Source organism: Tasmannia lanceolata, unplaced genomic scaffold, assembly GCF_043159265.1.
Source record: "Tasmannia lanceolata isolate RefF3 unplaced genomic scaffold, GAP_Taslan_0.1 ptg000015l, whole genome shotgun sequence".
NCBI classification, from domain to species: domain Eukaryota; kingdom Viridiplantae; phylum Streptophyta; class Magnoliopsida; order Canellales; family Winteraceae; genus Tasmannia; species Tasmannia lanceolata.
The window spans coordinates 25747452-25770105 of NW_027518692.1; the positions used below are offsets into that span (position 1 = coordinate 25747452).

Genomic DNA, 22654 nt, shown 5'->3' on the forward strand with positions numbered 1-22654 from the left:
AAATGGAGGATACACTGCAAGGCAACAAGCTGAAATAGAAAGATTTGACAGAGAAAAAACCAGACGATTCCGCAGTCCATACTCTTTTATCCATACCGCTTTTCTTAATGTAGCAACTATCTAAAAGCTTAAGAAATTGGGCAACCGACTCTAGCTCCCGATCAAAGAAGTTCCTTCTAAACCTAGGGGACCAAACTAAACTACCCCCTTCTCGAGCAAAGCATTCAGAAACAAAACTCTCTTTCTCAGCGGCTACACGATATAAATTTGGGAATAAACTCATAAGAGGCTCATCAGCACACCACACATCCCTCCAAAATTTTATTCGATCCCCCGAATACACTCTAAATCTAATCCTCAAAAGAAAAGCAAATGACATTTTCAAAATGTCACGCCAAACAGTCAGACCTTGTTTCTTGTAATGGTTTTTAGATTCCCACTTTCCCGGCTTGCACCCATATTTACTCACAATTACCCTAACCCACAACTGAGAATTTTCCTCCCCGAACCTCCATAACCATTTTCCTAACAAGGCATGATTAAATTCTTTCACTCTCCTAATACCCAAACCACCATTCTTAACAGGTAAGCACACACTCTTCCAACTGACCAAAGAAATACCCTTTTTCCTTTCATTGCCTCCCCATAAAAATCTACATTGGATTTGTTCAATACGCGATACAACACTGACCGGGCATTTAAACAAAGACAAAAAATATATGGGAATATTGGCCAACACCGCCTTAACCAACACAAGCCTTCCCCCTCTAGAAACAAGATTTAACATCTAAGGGAAGATTTTAAATTCATCGCTTGGATCATATTTGGTTCACAAAACAGGAGCGTATCATCAGCAAATTGAAGATGAGACACTTCTACCTGCTGGCTTCCAATCTTAAAACCATTGAATAAGCCCAACCCACTCCCTTTAATCATCAATCTGCTAAGAGTCTCCGCCACGATGACAAAAAGAAAAGGGGATAAGGGGTCACCCTGCCTAAGTCCTCGAGATGACTTAAAAAATCCTTTAGGGGACCCATTAATTAGAATGGAAAACCAAGCCGAAGAGACACAACCCCTCATCCATTCTCTCCATTTACTTCCTATATTAAATTAATCCTCTCACAGCCTCTGTTTCTATATTAAATTATTCTCACAAAGCCTGTGTGAAAATTAATACTATAGTGTAACACCTTCCCTTCTCTCCATCTATCCAGGATAAATTAATCCTCCAAAGAGAACAGGCCATTAGAGATGGTGAAGATCTTATCATCTCCTCTGCAGACGAAGTCTATCTGTTGATTAATCCTACCCTGGATTAATCCAGCCTGTGAAGATCTTATCATCTCCTCTAAATATAAAGTGTTACACTATAGGACTAATCCTACCCTGGATAGATGGAGAGAAGGGAAATTTTCACACGGGCTCTGTTTCTTTCTTCTTCTTTTTTTTGATAGGTAAGCTATGGTTTGTAAAGGATTCATTAGCCGACCCCAACTAGTTTTGGACAAAGGCTTAGTTGAGTTGAGTTAGGGTTTCACGGGACCCCTACCGGTTTATTAAAATGTGAAAAGTATTACAAACCTATGGCAAACCTTGATCAGTCATCAGTAATTACAGCTACATCAAGCACAACAGTCAGTAAATACAGATACATCAAGCACATCAGATAATTCTTCTATGTATATCCATTATCCAATGTACATCAGACCTTCATTTAACAAAGTGCATATTAATGAAGAGGTTCCAACCTGCCGCTAAAGAACTCATTACAAAATTTAACATCGAATATCAAACATAACATGTATACTAGAAATCAATGGCTAAAGGTGATAGAAAACAGAGTTACTCTGAGCTTGATTCCAGTGAGAGTATTTGTAATGCAGATTTATTACATATTCTGTGAAACAACCAATTACTCCAAAAGCTTAAGCTGTTAGAGTTTGTGTTATTTAATCATTTTTACTTCCAACATATTCTTCAATGGGAAACGAGATGAATAAAAAACATGATCATTACAGATGGAGTAATTGTTACAATCTGTTCTAGAAATTTTTTGTTTAATTACACTTTGTCACTCATGAAAAAAAAGCAAAACTATGTAAGCAAAATGGATATATAAGTTTACCAGATGGTTATATCTTCTTTGGTACAGTAGCCAAGTCCAGAGTTGATCCATACATCTTAAGCAGAGCTTGAGTGCACCAGCCATGGCTGTCATCCACAGTTGGCATTCTTACTTCAATAAATGAACCCACATGAAGTTGGGTCCCAGACGAAACAACGCCCGCCAACGCTCTCAGCACATTCGACGCATCAATGTCCATGCATACACTAATCTCTGGAGACCCTTTTGGCGCTGGTGGAATCCCCATAATCTTAAAACCGCCTAATAGATGGCTCTCCTCCACCTGTTGCCCTTCACCTTCATATACAACAATCAGTGCCTCTGTCTGGTTATCATGTGCAGTTGTGAAAACCATGTCTTTTCTCGCAGGAATAGTTGTGTTCCTATGTATAATCGGTTTAAAACCGCCATCCGCTCTAACGCCAAGGCTAAAAGGAGTGGTTTGAATGGTTAGCAAGTCCAAACTCCCCAAAGGATCCGTAATTCCTGACGCCACATCCCCTTCCAATGCGGCCCCACATACCGCAGCTTCTAAAGGGTTCATCCCCTCATAAGAATTCTCCCTTTTACACAGCCCCAAAACCAAGTTTCTTACCTTCGGAATGTTAAAACATCCGCCAACAAGTATGACATCATTTAAGTCTTCAGCAACTATTTTCGCATCATACAAACAGTCCGTTATCACCAACTCGCATTTATCAAACACCTTACTATTTATCTCCTCGAATTTTTCTTGGGTCAAGGGTCTAGACATTTTAGACCCATCTCCCAAATCAACATTTATGGAAGAAGTAGTTTGGGAGGAGAGGTTGTGAATTGCATCTTGGGCTACAATCCTCAACAAGCCCATCAATTTGATCTCGCTTATTCCATGGCAAGAAGAAATGCTGTCCAAATTCGGTATCATATAATGCATGACATTTTGGAGTAAATCCTCTCCCCCTATCGCACTACCTGATAATGCTTTGATTTGTGAAACTCCTCCAGCTGTAGCAGTAATAGCAACATCACAATACCCTCCACCCATGTTAAAAATAAGAACGACTTTCTCTAATCCGCTACCCATATTCTCATGTATGGTCTGTTGTTGCTGTTGAGCATATAGAAGTGCCACGGCCGTTGGTTCAGGCATTAGTCTAAGGACATGTAGCCCAGCCATGGCACAAACTCGCTCAATTCTCGTTTGTTGGAATCGACTAAACGAGACTGGAATCGTTAGAACGATGTTATGTATAGCTTGCTTAAGTCGAACCTCAGCCATGGCTCTTAGTTCTACGAGAAAGACTGCGAGGACTTCTTCGGGTGTGGTGGATCTCCAAACATTGTTCACTAAAGCCGTGATAAATGGGCGGACACCAATACCCAGAGACTGTACCATAAATGGGAGCATCTTGCTAGAATGCACTACTGGGTCTGTATCCATTCGCCCAATTAAGCTTTTCAAGTTGAAGATTGCACGTCCCGAGAATATTTCTAGCTCGTTGTGAACCATTTCACTTACTCCTGATGGGACTTCATCTTTGAAAGTGACGTAAGAGCACATAAACTTTTGGTTTCTGGCATTTTTAAGCAGTTCTACACATGAGCCGTTCCACAGTGCAACACTGCATTGTGAAGTGCCAATATCAATTCCGAGAGCGGGCAATTGTTTGCCAACACCAGTAGTTTCACTATCAGATGCAACAGCGTAGATAAGTTCAGCCATTCCTGTAGGATTAAACGCTATTAGTCAACGAAAATTGCTTGATAATTATATGTACATGTTATCATTAAAAACAAAATAAAAAATACTGACCATGTTAAAAGAACAGCATATATAACTGAGACAAGGAAAAGCAAATATTTCATAAGCCCAAATGCATTATCAAGTTATTAAAGGGATACAGAGATACAAGGAAACTCTTGGTTCATGGGCCAATAGCATTTGAGAATGTGTTCTCCAATAATTACCTTTGAATTCCATTAACACATTGATCCTTTTGCATAATGACACGTGGCAATTGATTTTCCTGAGCCTATGTTGCTCAACCACCTTCAACCTCCATAAGTCTAACCACCTCAACTTCTCGTGACAGAGGGCTCCTCATAGTCAATGATGTGTGGCTTCTCATAACGATAAGTGGCATGCCATTTTTTGGTGTAAACAAGTTCGTATTGTTCATATGTTAGTCAATTTTTGTTTGGCACTCAAATGCTTTAATTGCAACTCACACTCCCCTTTTGATCTAGTTCTGATGACACTCGGGTGTTTGATCATTAGTGTTTTTTACTGGTTTCTCCTTAGTCCTATCAAAAAGCAAGAAAAGGCCATAATTTCTAGATCCCAATTCAAAAGTGTAGTATTAAGTGAAGTATTCAATTTATTGGCTTACAACGATTAACTTGATCTCATTCTGAATCCATAGCATAAACACTAGTCTCACTACAGGTGGTCAGTATCTATAAACTGGCAATAGATCAAAATACACTAATGAGAGGTAAATACCTATTGAAAAGGCTCAAGCGTGTGACTCAACTAAACTATATGCATGAAGCCTTAACACAACCATATAAATCATACCCAAGGATGAACAGACAATGAGAAGCAATACTATCAAAACAATGCTCCTGAAGTCCATGGAACACAAGCTTTGGGGAGAAAAGGATGGAAAACACTATGGTGTCTATGCCTAAAGCAGCAGACATTGAAAGAGGAAAATGAGGCTTATAAACAGAATTCTTCGTCTTTTCGTCACCTCTAAATGATACACCAAAGGGCACTACCCTTTAACCAACTTCCCTCTAACAGTGCTTAATGGCTCTTACTCCAATATATACCCACTGTTTTGCAGGTGTAAGAGTGAAGTGTCACTTTGTATAGTTTTACAACACACTTTGCATAGTTTTACAGCTGTTTCTTTTTTCAAGGATGGCTTCCTAACAGATTAATTCTACCATCATCAACTTTTGTCATTAGCCTATTAGTTTCAATGAAACCACTATTAGAATCAGATAAGATCTTGTAAGATCTGACCATAAGATTGATTTTGGTAGATTGGGTAGTTAGGTTAGATTACATAACTTGATTAGATTAGGTAATCTCTTTTTATTGTTATCTTCGTCTCTTCTTGTTTATCCTTTAAGTGCTCTATATAAGCACTATTAGGGTTGATCGTAATCAATCAAGATTAGTACAAATCATCATCTTTGTCTCATATCATCGGAGATCTTGAATATTTTCAAGTAGGATTGAAATCTTCAACTGCTAATTTATAGAACATCATCATATACGAACACTCGAAAAAAGCTAATGAATTCCAATCAAAATATTCATTCTAGGATGCCTGACCTTGAACCACTTACAGAATTTCAGGGAACCCTACTTTTGGTTCTCCTTTATAAATCAGGCAGATGGTCAACCAATATAGAGGTAGCAAGCTAAACCTACATTATCAGGAAAACATCTATTCAAATTTCAACCATTAGATACAGTTTCTCTGCCACAAATTGATTCTATCAACTAGGGGTGTAAACGAGCCGAGCCGAGCCGAGCTTGGCCAGGCTCGGCTCGGCTCGTTAAGCTCAAAAGCTCGGCTCGGGCTCGAACCAGGCTCGGCTCGACTCGGTCAGGCTCGGCCAGGCTCGCGAGCCTTATCGAGCTCAAATTATATTAATTTCACACCCCTCATCTTCCCTGGACAGCCCTATCTAATGTTCTTTTACTACTCTTTTTACACTACGGGGGGTGGTCCAAGTAACAAATGGGGTTCCAAAAAAGAAGTGACATATTTTGCCTCCCCCTTTCACTCCCTAGACAACCCTTTTAGTGTATATATTAATATATAATATATATATTTAAATATATTAAATTCTTAACGAGCGTTAACGAGCCGAGCCTGGCCTAACTCAGGCTCGGCTCGTTAAGCTTAACGAGCCTGGCCAGCCGGCTCGGCTCGGCTCGTTAAGGATTTGAGCCGAGCTCGAGCGAGCTTCCGAGCCCGAGCCAAAATTGACACCCTTACTATCAACAGATGCATCCATCAAACTGTTGGGAAACAAATCCATCAAACTGTTGGGGAAACACTGTCGGACCACCGCGAATAAACTTTTCCCCTTTATCCGTGAATCAAGAAACTAGCCAAGAAAAAGAAACCACAAAACACACAATAGCAATCCACCGGGCACAAACAAGAACACAAAAACATGAGACAACTCCGAGAAAAAATCACTAAAAGGATAAGGGGGATACAATATCTTTCTTTTCAAGTATTCCCAAAAATTGAGGCTTACAACAAGAATGGAAGAATAACAATGAAATCTTGAAGGAAATACAGGTTTACCTTACAAACCCCTTGCAAGAGAACTTTTTCCCACCTTCAAAACCCGAGCGTGAGAGATCTTCTTCTTCTCCAAGAACAACTTCAAAACCCTAGGTTTTGGCTTCTTCTCTCTTCTTCCTCATGCTTTTACAGAGACTTCAATCTCCAATGGCTAGGGTTCCAAACTCCTTTAGATTTTTAGTCTCAAAGCAAAACCTAGATGACCACAAAAAAAACCCCTTGTTTTTCTCTTCGCTCCTTCCTCCCTCTTTTTTTTTTTTTTCACTTGTCATAGACACCTCACGACCTTTTTTTCTTCCTTTTTACTCAACTCGGAGACTTATGTGAGTGAGTGTACGGCCCATATCGTGAGGATGGACCCCACAACAATCTTGCCTTCTAACCCCATGAAGGAGGATCTCTAAACTGAATGCTTACATTGCACCCATGCTTGCCAAAGCTCTCCATAGCTCATCCATCTTCTTTGGCACTGCCTTCGTCATCATGTCTGACGGATCCCATTCGGTGAATCTTGTCGATCTCTATCAACTCATTCTCTAAGACATCTCAAATCCAATGGTACAACACATCAATGTGCTTGGTCTTAAAATGGTAAGTGGAAGTCTTACTCAGATCAATGGTGTTTTGACCGTCACATCTAGCCATGTATTCAATCTGTTCCAAACCCAACTTTATAAGAGAACACTTTAGCCACAACATCTCTTTAAACAGCAATGTACTCTGCCTTTGTAGTCGAAAGTGCAACACATTTTTGGAGCTTTGATTGCCATGAGATTGCTCCTTGTAAAAGTAAACATGGAGCTTGATGTAGACATCTTCTTGTTTATATCTCCTGCCATATCCGCATCCATATAGCCTTCCACCCTGGTTGATTCATTTCTAAAATATAAGCACGATTTCAAAGTGCCTATTAGATACCTTAAGGTCCACTTTACAACTTCTCAATGTCGGTTTCCTAGATTTGCCAAATATCAGCTTACTGCACCAGTCACATATGCTATGTTGGGCATTGTACAAACCATAACATACATTATACTTCCACAACTGATGCATAGGGGATCTTCTCCATTTCTTTCTTCTCTTCATTTCTAGTTGGAGACAACTCCGTGCTCAGCTTAAATTGACCAGCTAATGGTGTACTGATGAAAACATAGGGTGCGAGGCGGAAGCTAAGGTTAAAAGTGAATTGAAGTGAGAGGGAGAGGACAAGGCAAAGAAAAGTAAGTAAGAATAATCAACGGACAAACCAAAAAACTTGCTGGTTTAGTGAAGTGATGGTGGCACGATGTTGAAGCAGAGAAGGGGTTGCTTCATGGAGGATACTCTTACTGTCTTGCATAGAATAAGATTGAAGAAACTGAAGAAGATAGAGAAGCTACACCATGAAAGCTTGCGGTTCTTTGATTCAAAACAAAATAGATAAAGTAAGAGAAAACTTTTCCAACAAGGAAATTATAACTCAAAAGGGAATGCCTCTTCCTTGAGATATCTCACCAAAGAAGCTTTGGAAAGATCAAGGCATCACACCCACAATTTTGCAAACTATCAAAGAGCAATCTTTTTCATTCATTCATTCCATCATCATGACAGTTGACAGAGAATAATAGAAAATTGCCCTAAGGCTTACAATATATAAGAAGAAAGAAGAGAACTAGAAAGTTCTAAAACCCAAAAAAAAAACCTAATACTTTTTACACCAAAATACCCACTAAGACTTAAATAAACCTAATACTTTTTAAACCAAAATACCCTCTAATGACTTCAAAACTCTCTCCTAGCTTAAAAATACCAGAATACATGTGGGCCTCTTTAAAACACTCATAACTCATAGAACTTAAGTGATTTTGATGAGAAAAGACCATGTTACCCATACTATAACTTAAGGGACTTAAAAGACACCTAAAATACTTAAAAATTAAAATATAGCCCTACGATGGCCCCATCAAAATGCCTCTTCATTGAGATATGCGGTCCTTTTATAGATGTGAAACCTCTTTACATTAGCAATAAGTAGCCTACAGACAAAAAGAAACCTTTTTCAGCTTTCACACACGAGCCCAAAGTCAAACAAAAAATCTCTAACTTTCACATACACAAGTCTTAGTTATACTTTAGGTGGGCTTCCGGAAGCCTACAAACAAAAAAAAAGGTTTTCCTACTTTCACATCCCAGTCATACTTAACACTTAAGATTTTCACACTAGAAACACTTTGGGTAAACACTTTGGGTTTTCACACTGGAAACACCTTGGATTGTCATACTGGAAACACTTAATTTGTTCGAGATTAATGGCAGGCGTCGTTTTAAGAGACACTTTTATCTCCTAATGACCTTTGGATGATCGGCCTTCTGATAATATTTGTAAGCAATAACCTTGACCCGATCGTCGATCTCAGCCGTTTGATCATTTGATCTGGAGGTCTCCGATAGGCCGATCATCGATCTGGGGATTTCGGTCACCATTCTGATTGGATGCACGTGCATTGTGTACTCATGGGCTTGGCATTCTTCAAGTTGAACCTTTCAAATACTTTTTCAATGAACTTCTCCAGTGATAGCCATAGTTTCTTATTCCGCCTATCATGCTCGACTGTCATGCCCAACATCTTTTTTACAAGCCCTAGGTCCTTCATGTCAAACACCTGGTTTAACTCTGTCTTTAACCTTTCAATTAGGTTAGCATCTTGACCAAGAATGATCATATCATCAGCATACAATAAGACAATAATGAAATTATCAACAAGAAACTTTCTGATACACAGTGATCTCCAACTGTTCTTTTGTACTCATGATCCACCATAAATGAATAGAACTTCTTTCTGTCACGCCCCAAAGTGTGAATTGAGGACATCTTCACCACGGGAGAAAAGATTTCATCAAGGTTTATGCCCTTTTTTCTGTCTGAATCCTTTCATAACTAGCCTTGATTTGTACATTTTATTCTTCTGGTCACCTTCATTCTTCACTCTGAATACCTACTTGTTCTTTAGAACTTCAAGCATTTAGCAATTCAACCAACTCAAAGGTCTTGTTCTTAAGGAAATAAGCTATTCTTGTATAGCCTTCTGCCATGGCTCTTTATGCTCATATGTCATAAAAGCTTTTCACGTTCACCTTTCACGAGTGACATATTTAGATGATGGATCTCTTGTCGAGGCCATTCGTTCTCTTTTTTATCTTCTAAACACAAATGGTTCTTCTTGAGAAGGCTACACACCTACTCAATATCACCGTGCACATCCTCATGCACATCGCCTTCGTCTATTTGAGGGGCCTCACCACCCCAAGCTTGATTTCCATCATCTTCATTTGTGTATAAGGGGGCTTGAGCTTATAACAGGTCATACACAAGCCTCTTTGATACTTTTTCCTTGTCGAAGTGTGAAAGTGTTTGGCCTTCGAGGAAAACCATATCACGGCTTCTATGCAACTTCTTGGCCTTGGGATCCCCATAATTTGTATCCGAATTCATCACCACCATAACCCAGAAATACACATTGGGTTGCTTTGTCAGCGAGCTTGCTTCAATGCTCCTTAGGTACGAGCATAAAGGTCTTGCATCCGAACACTCTTAAATGTGAGCAGGATCTTTGCTGGTCCACACTCTTTAAGGCACCTTTCTTTCCAATGGAGTTGAAGATCTATTTATTAGGTAGCATTTGGTGCTCATAGCTTCACCCCAAAACTTCTTTAGTAGCCTAGCCGATGAAAGCATGCTTCGAATCCTTTCTACAATGGTGTGGTTCATCCTTTCTTGCATTATGTTGCGACGTGAAAGGGATGGTCTTCTCATGCTTGATGCCATGCTTCAGAATAATCCTTGAATCTTCTTAAGGTGTACTCTACCATTATTCGTGCAGAGGCATTTCAAGACCTTTAAGGTCCGCCTGTCAACTCTGACATAAAATCTTTGAATGACTTTGAACACTTCGCTTTTTCTCTCCATGGCAAAACACCAAAATTTCATGAATGCTTCATCAATAAAAGAAACAAAATACAATGCACCACCAAGAATCTTTACGGTGATAAGGCCACATACATAAGAATAAACAAAATTGAGAGTTTTATTATTTTGGCTATTTTTAGAACGCGAAAAAGAAACTCTATGATGTTTTTCAACTAAATAATGATCACAAGAGGTAAATGATGCACCTTTGAGATTTAGAGAGAAATTCTTCTTTAGCAAAATCTCCAAACTTTTCTCACTCATGTGACTGAGTCGCCGATGCCACGGATTTGATTGAGATTCTTCAAGGACAATTATCTCACCCTTAGATAACTGGCCTTCTGTCTTGTAAAGAGAGCAACACTTCTTGCCTCTTGCCACAACAAGACAGCCCTTTTTTTACTTCCATAATTCATTGCCAAACTCTGAAATGTATCCTTCATCATCAAGCTTTCCTATTGAGATAAGATTCAATCTAAGGTCAGGAACATGCCTCACATCTTTGAGTCCTAACTTGCAACCAACAATGGTGGTAATACAAACATCACCAATGCCAACAATCTTTGATACTCCATCATTTCCCATCCTTACCGATCCAAAGTCTCCCGACCTATACGTGGTAAAGAAATCTCTATGTGAGATGGCATGGAAGGATGATCCTGAGTCAATCACCCAATTTGACCAATTCTCCTTGAACTTCAGGTTTATGAGTTTTCTAGTCAAGAGCGCTTGGTTGACAGTCGTCTTTCTCTCGTATAGGTCATGCAACTTCTTCCATAGGGAACTTGCATTGGTTTCTGTTGCTACATGGCGGAATACAACATCATCCAACCATTGTCGGATGCAAGCAATAGCTTTTCGATCTAACTTCTTCCAATCATCAATGGTTAGGAATTTTGGCTTCTTCTCTATCCCTTCAATCGACAAATATAGGTCTCTTGAATAGAGCAAGTCTTCCATCATGGCTTTCCAAATTAACCAATTTCTTTCGTTTAAGCTAATCATCCTTGATGAGATACTTGCCTCCATCTTTGATACACAAGAGAACAAAAAAAAAAAACCAATAGCTCTGATACTAGTTGTTGGGGAAACATGGACAAACGGCAATATATAAACTTTTCCCCTTCTATTTGTGAATCAAGAAACTAGCTAAGAAAAAAAAAAAAAAACACAAAGCACACAACAACAAACCACCAAGCACACACAAGAACGTAAGATTTAACATGGAAAACCCTTCAATGTGAAGGGAAAAATCATGAGATAACCTCAAGATAAATCTAATAAAAGGATAATAGGGATACAATATCTCTCTTCTAAAGTTTTCCCAAAACTTGAGGCGCTATCTTTCTTCTAAAGTTTCACAAAACTTGAGACTTACAACAGGAATGGAAGAATATGAACGAAATCTTGGAGTAAATATAGATTTATTTCAAAACCCAGTTGCAAGAGAACTCTTTTTCACCTCTAAAATCCGAGCATAAGAGATCTGTTTCTTCAAGAATATCTTTAAAACCCTAGATTTTGGCTTCTTCTTACCTCTTATTCATTTCCCTTTTTCCAAGACCTCAATCTCTAATAATTCGGATTCCAAACTCCTCTAGGTTTTTAGCCCCAGAACAAAATTTGACCCCACAAAAAAGCCTTTTTTTTGTCTCCTCTCTCTCTCTCTCTCTCTCTCTCTCTCTCTCTCTCGTCACACACACCTCACAACCTTTTTATTCTCCCTCTTTGTTATGTGAGTGGGTGTGGGGCCCACGTGGATAACCCCACAACACAAGCTACCCACACCTGAAGGCTCTTCTCAGGAGTAATTCAACTGTACGGAAGATTAAGAGACTAAGATATAACGTATGCTTAACTTAAAAAAGTGAAACCATAAATAAAGGCATTAAATAAAGGTCCAATCAAGAGCTACCTACTTCTTTAAATATTAAATAAAGCATAGGTGAGGAGTGAAAGTAACATAAATTGCCAGACAATGGGTAAAATTACGATGAACCCATGAGACTTTGCGTAACATTTGTTTTTGAACGAAGCGGAATAGCCATAATGAGCAATTAAACAGTAAAAACTATGTGTAAGAAATCAAACGCACATAGAAATGGGGAAAGAAAAAGCCACTTACAGAGTAATCTTAACTTGCTGGAGATAGAGAACTTAGATTTGGTTTGAGAAAAGAGAGAGTGGAGAAAGTAGTAGATAATCCGAGAAATGGGAAAAAGGGTCGAGGCTGGTTGGTCATTCCAGAAGGGTCTGGCTCATTGGACACGTTGCATGGAGCTCAGTTACACCATGCATTTATTTTGGTCCGTTAGATTTGAATTAGATCAAAATATCAAGATCACAATGGATCTCAGATCGAATCCACACACAAAAAAATGAAAAATTCCTTGAATGGAGTTGGCCCACTTGTTCTTATGGATCATTGATCCCTCGACTATTAGAGGGCCTTCCTCATGGACTCCAAAGCTATCACCACTATATCTTTTGTAAGAGTGCAATGCTAAATTGAAGGGTGCACTTGCAAAAATCAACCACAAAGGTGCCCCATTATATCCACATCATCAATGGGCTTTTATTAGTCCGACTTGTATATGTTTCCTTGCTATTATAAATACACTTTGGTGAGAGACTGACAATGGTCCAATGGGGGCGCCCTTTAGTTTAGCACTCCTTGTGTAATATATGCTAAACGGTTAGTTGTCATTAGCTTTTCTTTTCATAGAAAAATTCTAGTAGAATTTTTTTTCATGGGAAATTTATTAAAAATATTAATGGAAAATTTTTATTTGGATTTTTTAATAAAAAATAAGATTTTCAGCATTTTATAACTCATTTTCTATGAAAATTGTTTTCTAAAATCTAAAATTTTCTTTGTTTTCAAGGAAAATTGCAAACCTACTAGATTGGATTTTTTTTTCATGTTATCTTTTATACCTTGCGGCTTGTGCACAGTATGGGTGGGGGGCCCTCCATTTTACGCCTCATGTTTTGAATTGATAGGATGGGGCCACAATTTTACGCCTCATTTTAATGGGGTGGGGTCACCATCTCCACCCAAACCCATGCTTTAGGGTGGGGCCAACTATTTTACACTTTTTTTGAACCAAAGTCACATTCCCTGCCCACAAGTATCCGTTTGGTGACACCAAAAATTAGAAAAATCAAAGTGAGAGGGAAAATTTTCCTTTTTCCTAGCATTATTTCGTTGGCATTTACTATTCACAAAATCAAGAGAAAAAGAGAAGTAAAAAATGGGAATCTATTTTCCTTTCCTTTCACTTCCACTTCGACGTAGGCTCTGTTCACTTCTTTTCCCTCCTTTCCTTTCCAGGTGACATGGCAGAAGGGAAAGGAATGAAGAGGAAAAGGCTTCGTTTTCCATGGAAAGCCTCTTTCCGATATATTTAGTCAGAAAGCAAATCTCCAGCAACATGAAAAAAGTCAATTTTCACATCATTTTTAGCCTATAAATAAGAAATTCCACATCTGATAATAGTTTTCCCTGGAAAAGAAGTGAACACAGAAATTCTGTCTTGTCTAGGTCTTGTCAGGGAAAACAGCACGAGGGAAAAGAAGTGAACAGAGCCGTAGGGAATTTAACCGGGGAGAACTCACCCTCAAAAGCCCATTAGAGGGAAGGTGCCCATTCCCATATAACCCATCCACATCGATCCACCCATTTTCTTTTTTCCGATGAGGGATGATTTGCTTTTGTGTGGAACCCTAACCATCTCCCTGTCCACACGAAAGCAATGTGGACAATCTCACACCTCCAAGCGGCGGCAACGTGGGAACCACTAGATACTACACGGGGGTTTCCGAGATCTTTTCCAAGTGACATTTCCACCTTCAGAGACAAACCGGGGTTTCCACGCCCTGAGCTCTGATACCACTTGTAAGGAATTTAACCGTGTAGAACTCACCCTCAAAGCTAGCCATTAGTGCAAGGGTGTCCATTCCCTTATAAGTTATAACCCATCCACATCCACTCGTTTTTTTCTCGATGTGGGATGATCTGCTTTAGCGTGGAACCCCAACATCTATAATATGTACGTCTAAATGGACCTAATGATACTAAGGCTCAATGTTAAAAAGAAACAGCGTCCATGTGATTTACAACTTTAAAAATGCAATGTAACAGGATATAATTTACAAACAGCAGAAATGATAAAGTCAAGGGCGCCCTTGCAAAAACCAGATGAGGGTGCCCCTTGCAAGGGCGCCCCGTTGGTTGCATGTCACCATAGTGAATTTATAAAGAACTTTAAATGCACTATGATGATGTGCAACCAATGGAGGCGCCCTTTCATTTGATTTTTGCAAGGGTGCCATTGAGTTTAGCATTCCTCTACAAACTAGAAACCAAACTAACAACCTTTAAAGTGTGGAAATCCTTCTTTGAATCTTTACTCAAGTAGTCGAAGAAGATGCTCTACCAGTTGTAGGTCTTATTCCTCTTGCTTGAAATGAGATGGAGCGATGTAGTAGCAATCGGAAAGGGGTGCCAATATCAAATTGCAGGGAAGGAATTCATTGGTTTTTTTTTGAGGTGTTTCGGGCCTTTTGGCTTATTTACGGACAGCCCTATTGGGGTCTTGCCAAAAGTAATGGAGAGGGAAAGTCTCTTTGTAGACCAAGTCAAGGTCAAAATGGATATTTCTCATAGAAGAAGAACATCAATTAATCAAAATCTTGATTCATGGTTGTAATTCAGCCCTAAAACCAATGATGCTTGCATTATCTGATGCAAGCCCACAATTAGCATTTTTAACATAATCAAGATATGCAAATTGTGTCCTAAGTTGGGAATTTATATGCGTCTTCATGCGATTTGACCAATCTCATTAGCAAATCTATCAATTAACACCCAAATTTCTCATGTCCATTGTTCAAAATCCTATATCCTTTTTTCTCCTTCTAGATGCAATTCTTAAGAGTTCTTTTATTTTTTGGATGGGTAAGCTTTATTTGGCGGGGACTGCCACTACAATTCTTGAAGTTCATGATGAATGTGGTTGATCCATACCATTGCATTGCATTAATTCTTCTTCTTTTTCTAGATGCTTCTCATTCTTCTAGCACTGATTCATCTTTTTTCCTCTTCCTCTTCCTCTTCTTTTCCTTTTTTCTTCTTCTTCTTGGTCTTCCAAGTTGCAGCGGTGGTCGTCTGTGCAACAAATGAGTTGAAGATGAAAAGACAAAAGAAATAAGTGATAGAGAAGTAGAGGTCAAAATGTTCTTTTGGACGGTATTGGGCTCTACCTAGGCTAAAAGAGTTGGAACTACCGGCCTTCTATAAATTCTTCTCAAAATGTAATTAGGAATTTGTTAGGAAATTTGGTGGAGAACTATTTCGCTGCTAACTATTGCATGAGATAACAGACACCTCAGATGAATTAAATGAGTAAGACAAAATCTACTGAAAAGTTCACTCATGCAAAAGTCAGCCTCCGAATGGCTTACTGCGGAATTGCCTAGCAAATCACACGTAATTATTTCTTCCTTTTCCCTTAAACGGTAATTATAATTAAGGAAAACTACTAAAAATCCCCCTATATCAAAACTTATCTACAAGATTCCCCATAAAGTTTTCTTAATCACCAATACGGCTGGTGCAATGCCTTAAATAACATATAAATTTTTCATTACCAATTTTACCCGTACTTATTTATAAAGTTTGAAGACTCTCTATCTAATCTCCCCTATTTTTGGTACATGAGTAAATCTCTCTCTCTCTCTCCCTCTCTCGGTATATTTGGTGTAAATGTGGGCCCTGCCATATCCATGAGTTTTGGCAGATAGTGGACCCCACCCATCAAAACTTGAGGTGTAAAATGGTGGTCCAAGCCTATTCATGGACTTCAATAGAGATCATGTGTAAAATTATGTGATTTTCTATTAATTTGAGGATGATTACGAATAACAACCACTAGTGCTTAAATAAGCACTTGAAGATAAACATGGGAGATAAAGATAAGAAGGTTGGCCCCACCCTTTTATGGAATTGGGCGTTGATCTTAGGACCCACTACATCAAAACAGGAAGTAAAATGGTGGGCCCAAAGCCAATGCATGGACTTGGGTAGAGATGGTGGGTCCCACCCTAACAAAAATGTTTAAATTTTGGACCTTATCATATCAAAACATGCGCTGTAAAATTGTGGGCCCCACCTATGCAATGCATGGGTGTAAAATGATGGGCCTCACCCTATCAAAATGTATTTTAAAATGATGGGCCCCACCCATGCAATGTACAGGTGTAAAAAATCCATCATTGAAAATATCCCAATAAATTTTCCACGAAAAAATTTTCTAAACAAATTCCTATGGAAAGAAAATGAATGACAAACTAAACAGATTTTTCATCAAGATCACAACGTTGAGAGGGGAGTGATTTTAGGGATTTGTGTGTTGCTATTTCTACTTATCTAATTAAAAGTAACTTTATCTAATTTTAAAGGTAAATTTGGTAAAGAAAAAAAATTAAAACCTAGTTGGTGATAATAGTAATTAAGAAAAGTTTGTATAATTAAATGATAATGATACGGGGTGGCGATATCAATGAGAAAGAAAGAGGGGGAATATAATATAATAACTCGGTTTGAATGTCACGCACGCGAGCAACCGTTTCCGTAAAGACCCAAAAAACGAATAAGGAAAAAGAAATGAAAAGCAGTTTCTTGCAGCATTCATCCACCTCTCCAACCCCTCTCTTTCTTCATCTTTCATCCATACCCACAAATTAATTAAATCAGAAACCCTTTCATTTCCCATTTATTTAATTGCAGATATTTATACACATGAACCCATTAACAAAAACCATTCCATCACAAAAATGGGAGTTGGGTTCCAATTCTAAAAGATTTTCAGAAGAGAGGGTTGGGGGATGTAAAAAGGGTTGTTTTTCTTGGAAACTTGATTGTAGAGATGTTGATTTTGGGAATTGCAGTTGTGTTGTGGGAGGAGAGAAACATATAATGATGGGTTTTATGCTCTCTCAAAGATCAGGCTTTGAGCTTCTGCAGAATTGTGACCTCCCTCCACCTCTCAAGGTTTTTTCAGGAGAAATTCAGACAGTTCTAAAAACTTCTCCTTCCATGAAACCATCCCCACCCATGTAAGTTCATGTTCTGATGAAATTTTGATTTTGATCTTCGAGATTAAGCCCATGTTCTTTTTGGACTTTGAGAAATGATTTTTGATTCATAAACTGATTGTTGGACTCAAGATTGTGTTTATTTTGAGCCAAATAATCAGTCTTGGACTCAAATAAATTCTCAAATTCCAAAACGAACAGGGGCCTAAGGGCCTCTTTGGATGTTGCATATATTCTTTATATACAAATGATTTTGCAGTTTAATACGATTTTTTTTGGTGTGCAAATAATGGCTAAAATAGTTTTAGAAATGATATAATTAATGGGTCCCAAAGAGGCTTTAATGTCCATGTTGGTCTTGAGTGGGGGCCTGCCTTGGGTACGGGACTAGGTGGGACTCGGCTTGGTATGGGGTAGGTTTAAAGGGTCTAGCCTAACGCATTTCATTAGTTCTCTGGAGCCTTTGGCATATTGGTTAGGTCCTGAGTGGGGACCTCCCTAGCCTTTGGCATATTGGTTAGGTCCTGAGTGGGGACCTCCCTAGGTACTGGACTAGTTGGGACCTAGCGAGGTATGGGACAGGCTTGAAGGGCCTATCCTAGCCTAACGCGTTCCATCAGCTCTAGAGAGCATTTGGCGTATTGGTTTGATAGTCCAGTTTGAAAGTAAGATTAAATTAAACTATTTTTATTATTATTTGTAAATATGAACTGATTTTGATGGCATCCAAAGCAGCCCTAATGCGAAAATATGTTAGAATCAATGTGAATTTTATTTGCTAATGAACATTTGCAGAAACAATTATCCAACGGAAGACGGATATGTTCGAGATTTTACTAATGAAAAGTTGGGTCTACTGAAAGCTCTGCAACTCTCTCAGACGCGAGCAAGGGAAGCAGAAAAGAAGGTGTTGACTGTAAGCTCTGAGAAGAATCAACTGACAGCCCTCTTCTTTCAAGAATCATATCGGTTATTTGCTCATCGTCATTGGTTGAAACTGTTAGAGATTGAGATTTCGCAATTGCGATCACAGCTTGAAATTTCTTCTTTGCGTAAAGAGAAACAATCAGAGGAGAAGAAAAATGATGATGAAGATAAGGGTTCAAAATGGTGGGCTTTGGCAATGTGTTTGAGCATTGCTAGTTTCGGGTTGGCCTTGGGTTACGGATACTTGTTTTGATTTATTTTTATTTTTTCAAAATTTGTTTTTAATATAATCCCCCAGAGAAGAAGATAGCTTCAAAATCAAAAGTTCTTTTTCTTTATACCAATCCCAAGTCATATCAATTTTACCATCTTTAAATGAATATAGAAGTTTTCTTTATTCTATAGCTCTACCTTTTTTAATGCTTTCTTGCTTAACAAAGACAAGTACATTCATGAAGAAGCATCGTCATCAACTCAAGAACATGATCCATAATATATATCTATAATGGCAACTATCTTAAAAAACTATGCGAGGGAAGAATGCTTACTTGATACATCCAGACAGGACAGTAACTTGGGTAGGTACTGGTTGAGCTTTTGCTAAAAAATGAATTGGAATCAACCCGAATCCAACCCATTATGTTGCATTACATTTCTTATTGTAATCAAATTTAAGTCGATTTCTAATCCACCCTATGCTTGAGGGGGGGGGGGTTCATGTTAGAGTATATCATATTAGTAGAAATCCTTCCTCTTTAATTTTATGGTTAAAGCTCAACTCGAATTCCCAAAAATTGATATGAATTGCACCCCTACGGGCAATGGAGCCCCCCACAACAGGGTATTTTTGAAAAAAAAAGGAGCAGCATTGTACCAGGTTTGAGACAATTGGGAGAGGGTTCTGCCTCAAGGATATCATACTCTGCTTCAGCCTCTAACAGATATGTGAGATACATCTGAAACTACTTAGTATGTCTTGGATTATGTGCAATTTTGCTAAACCAGATTGGACTCGGAATTCACCGTAAAGGAAAACAAAAAGGTCATCCTATCAGTAAGTTCCAAGACATCTTTTTCTGTGAATAAAAACACCAAAGGAGTTGAATCCTGATAGTCATGACATCCATTTTATGATTAACAAAAGGGATTTGCTAGCGTCCATCGCAGAAGGCATTTCGCAGATGGTCTGTTGCATCTGACAGCAGCCACAGAGGCTCAGTTTTCAGCAGATTTTGTCTTCATTCACGAGGTGGCTGCTGTCAGATGCAACAGACCATCCGCGAAATGCCTTCCACGATTGATGCTAGCAAATCCCTTAACAAAATCTTAAACCAAATATGTTAGCTAATTTTGAAGCATAATGACTGATTTAGTTGTGTGGGACGAGATGCTCGATGTGTAGGAAGCCAAGAGTCTGGTTTTTTTTTTTTTCTCTCTCTTTGTGCTATTTTGTTTTGCTGTAGTTTGTTTTGTTTTTTTTTTTCTTGAATGGTTTCTGTGGCTTGTATCTTTTGCTTATGCTATAATTAATTGTTCTAGGGAAAATAAAAGAGTTCAGGTTCCCTTTAAGTTCATGCTACCGATAAAGCCCCATAACACTTGCCTGTTTTTGTTGGACTGGCATGGCTAATTTGTTGATTGCTTAAAAACTTTTAAACACATCCATTCCACTTACCAAACCAGAGTCAAGAACATAATACCTGGAATAGTTCAATAGTTAGAGAGACTCTGCTAAATTCTGCAAGACTCAAGTACACATGACTTTGTTCTTCAGAATATAAGTTCTCCATGTAATGCCAAAGTAACTGCTGAAGTAGTGAACATGTTCACAAGCACATTCTACTTCTAATTGACAATTCAAAAAAGAAAGAATGCCCACATCTTCCTCTGTTTTGCGCATCTCTGCCTCCATCTTCACAGCATTAGAAACACATGAAGCACAAACTGCCACAATTATAATTCAAAATGGATAGGACTATCGGCGGATGCATTTGGAACATGATTGATGTCAAGAGGAAAATTTCTCCGCATCATATGAAAAGCGCCACAATGCCAATAGGCTACTCTACGTATTGCATTTTAAGGAATTGGAGGATGATCATGGTGGTTCCATTCCAAAGGAAGTGAGGTTACTGTTAAAGTACAAAAGCTTAAATAACGCCTTCTCCACCAGAAAGTTAAGCTTTTGGAGGAACGGGTAGTTTCACATGGTATCAGAGCCAAATGTCCTAAGTTCAAACCTCATTGATAGCAAAAATCCACATGCAATGGCCAAGCCCAAAAGAGGGGCCACATGTGTGCCACATGTAGGCCAACCCTAGAAAGAGGGGCCACACGTGAGGGGAGAGTGTTAAAGTACAAAAGATTAAATAACGGCTTCTCCAACCAGTGTTTAAAAATGCGGATGCGACGCGGAACACGGCCAAGAAAATGCCTTGTTGACTCGGCGCAAACGTGGCCAAGAATACGGTTTACGCAGTCTGATGCGGTCATACCTCGGGAGAGTCAAATGAGTTTATTGACTCTGTAAGGCAAAACATGAAATGTGGATGTGGTGCAACGCGGAATGCGGCAAAGTAAAAAGGAGTCGACACAGAGACGGTTAATGTTTTCAAGCTATGTCGATGTTTGCTCCCTCGGCAACCCTGCCAAATTAAAGCGGGAATCCATATATCATCTACATCTTTGCTCGGCCGGTTGGAATAACGGACTGTACCAAAGACCTCGGTGCTTTTAGGATCAAATAGAAGGCATGTTGGAGGTAGAAGGGGATTCTTCAAATGCCATTTCACAATGTCCCATGGAGCTCAGTTAAGTTTTTGGATGATATTATTTCTATGGATTTGCTAGCGTCCATCGCAGAAAGCATTTCGTGGATGGGCTGTTGCATGAGAGACCAGCCACACCAGCTCACTTTTCAGCAGAGTCTGTCTTTATTCATGATGGGGTTTCCTTTCTTTTGTTCATGTCCCTAACATAAGTAGTGCTTGGCTCCTGGTCTAAGATTTCATAAGAAAATAAGTACTCATTTTGGAAAAGGCAACATGTTTTACTTAATTGTCCTCGGAACAAATTTGTTTTTGAGACCATAATTAAAGCATGCCTATTGGCTATTGTAGTGAATAAATGAATGTTTAGACTATAGTAGTCCATGTCCACAATATCACATGCCAGAATAGATCTCAGCCGCAGATCTTTGCTAAGACTATTAAAGGCTAGGATTAAATCCTAACAATTCAGCAGATAATACAGGCAATGATCTAAGGTCTGATCATGCATGGATGATTGTCCAGTATGGATCCATTGATGAGATAGAAAATTTCTATTAATCTCGGATTAATTTACAATCAATTTAATGAGTGTTTATATAGAAGTAGAACAGTCAAGGAGATAAAGATAGCAAGACAAAAACACAATAAAAAAAAGTGAAAAAGCTAGAAAACCTAACTACTAAAAATTGCTTAGTTGCTAATCTATCAAAAACTACCTAATCTACCACACACCCAACCAACGGTCAAGATTTGATCTCATTACTTGACAAAGAACAAGTCAATATGGGTCGGCTGTGATGTACGTGTACTCGCACTAAAATTTGGTTCGGTTGACGCACACTATAATTTTTATCTTCCTAGTTTTTTGAATTCTGAACAGTAAACGATAAGATTGATAAGATGCAAAGCATTGATAAATGTGACTTACAGAAACCAATGTTCAGTGTGTCACAGCATAGATAAATGATATGTCCACCACCAATTCTATCCTTTATTTCAATTTTATAATCTTATCCCCACAATACCAGAACCCCATGCTATTCCAAATTAAGGGGCTGTTCTAAACTGGGTTGGGTTAAGTAGTTTCCAATTTTTTTTTTTTTTTTGGATAATTTTATCTTGAATAAACTCGTGGGATTGGCTAACTTGCTTCTATAACGTACCCTACTCATTGGAGCTGTTCTTGGCAGGAACTGATGATATATAGCAAACTTATCTAAGGATAAAATAATCCCTGGCTTTCTAAAATAATCCTTCTCTAATATTCTTAAACTCATTGTTTATGTGTTTTCAGAGGCTAAGATTCAAGCTATCCACCTTGGCATGATCGTAATCTTGCCGCTGAGTTGGACCTGTAATCTTTTCTCTCTTTTAATATAGTTATTTTTGGCTACCAAATAAATCACCTGCCTTGCTACCCCCGCCGAGAATAGCCCCAGAAAGGTTCTCCACCCATTCACGTGCA

General features: G+C 38.7%; 1 protein-coding gene and 1 pseudogene across 1 annotated transcript; one reads left to right on the plus strand and one right to left on the minus strand.

Annotated features, from left to right (window-relative positions):
- Window positions 1-2030: 2030 nt before the first annotated feature.
- Window positions 2031-3833, minus strand: LOC143847387 (heat shock 70 kDa protein 8 pseudogene; annotated as a pseudogene).
- Window positions 3834-17018: 13185 nt separating this feature from the next.
- LOC143846457 (uncharacterized) lies at window positions 17019-18815 on the plus strand. The gene is made up of 2 exons (XM_077354892.1): window positions 17019-17512; window positions 18287-18815. The coding sequence occupies exons 1-2, from the start codon at window positions 17196-17198 to the stop codon at window positions 18669-18671; spliced, it is 702 nt and encodes a 233-aa protein (XP_077211007.1). The 5' UTR covers window positions 17019-17195; the 3' UTR covers window positions 18672-18815.
- The last annotated feature ends 3839 nt before the right edge of the window (window positions 18816-22654 follow it).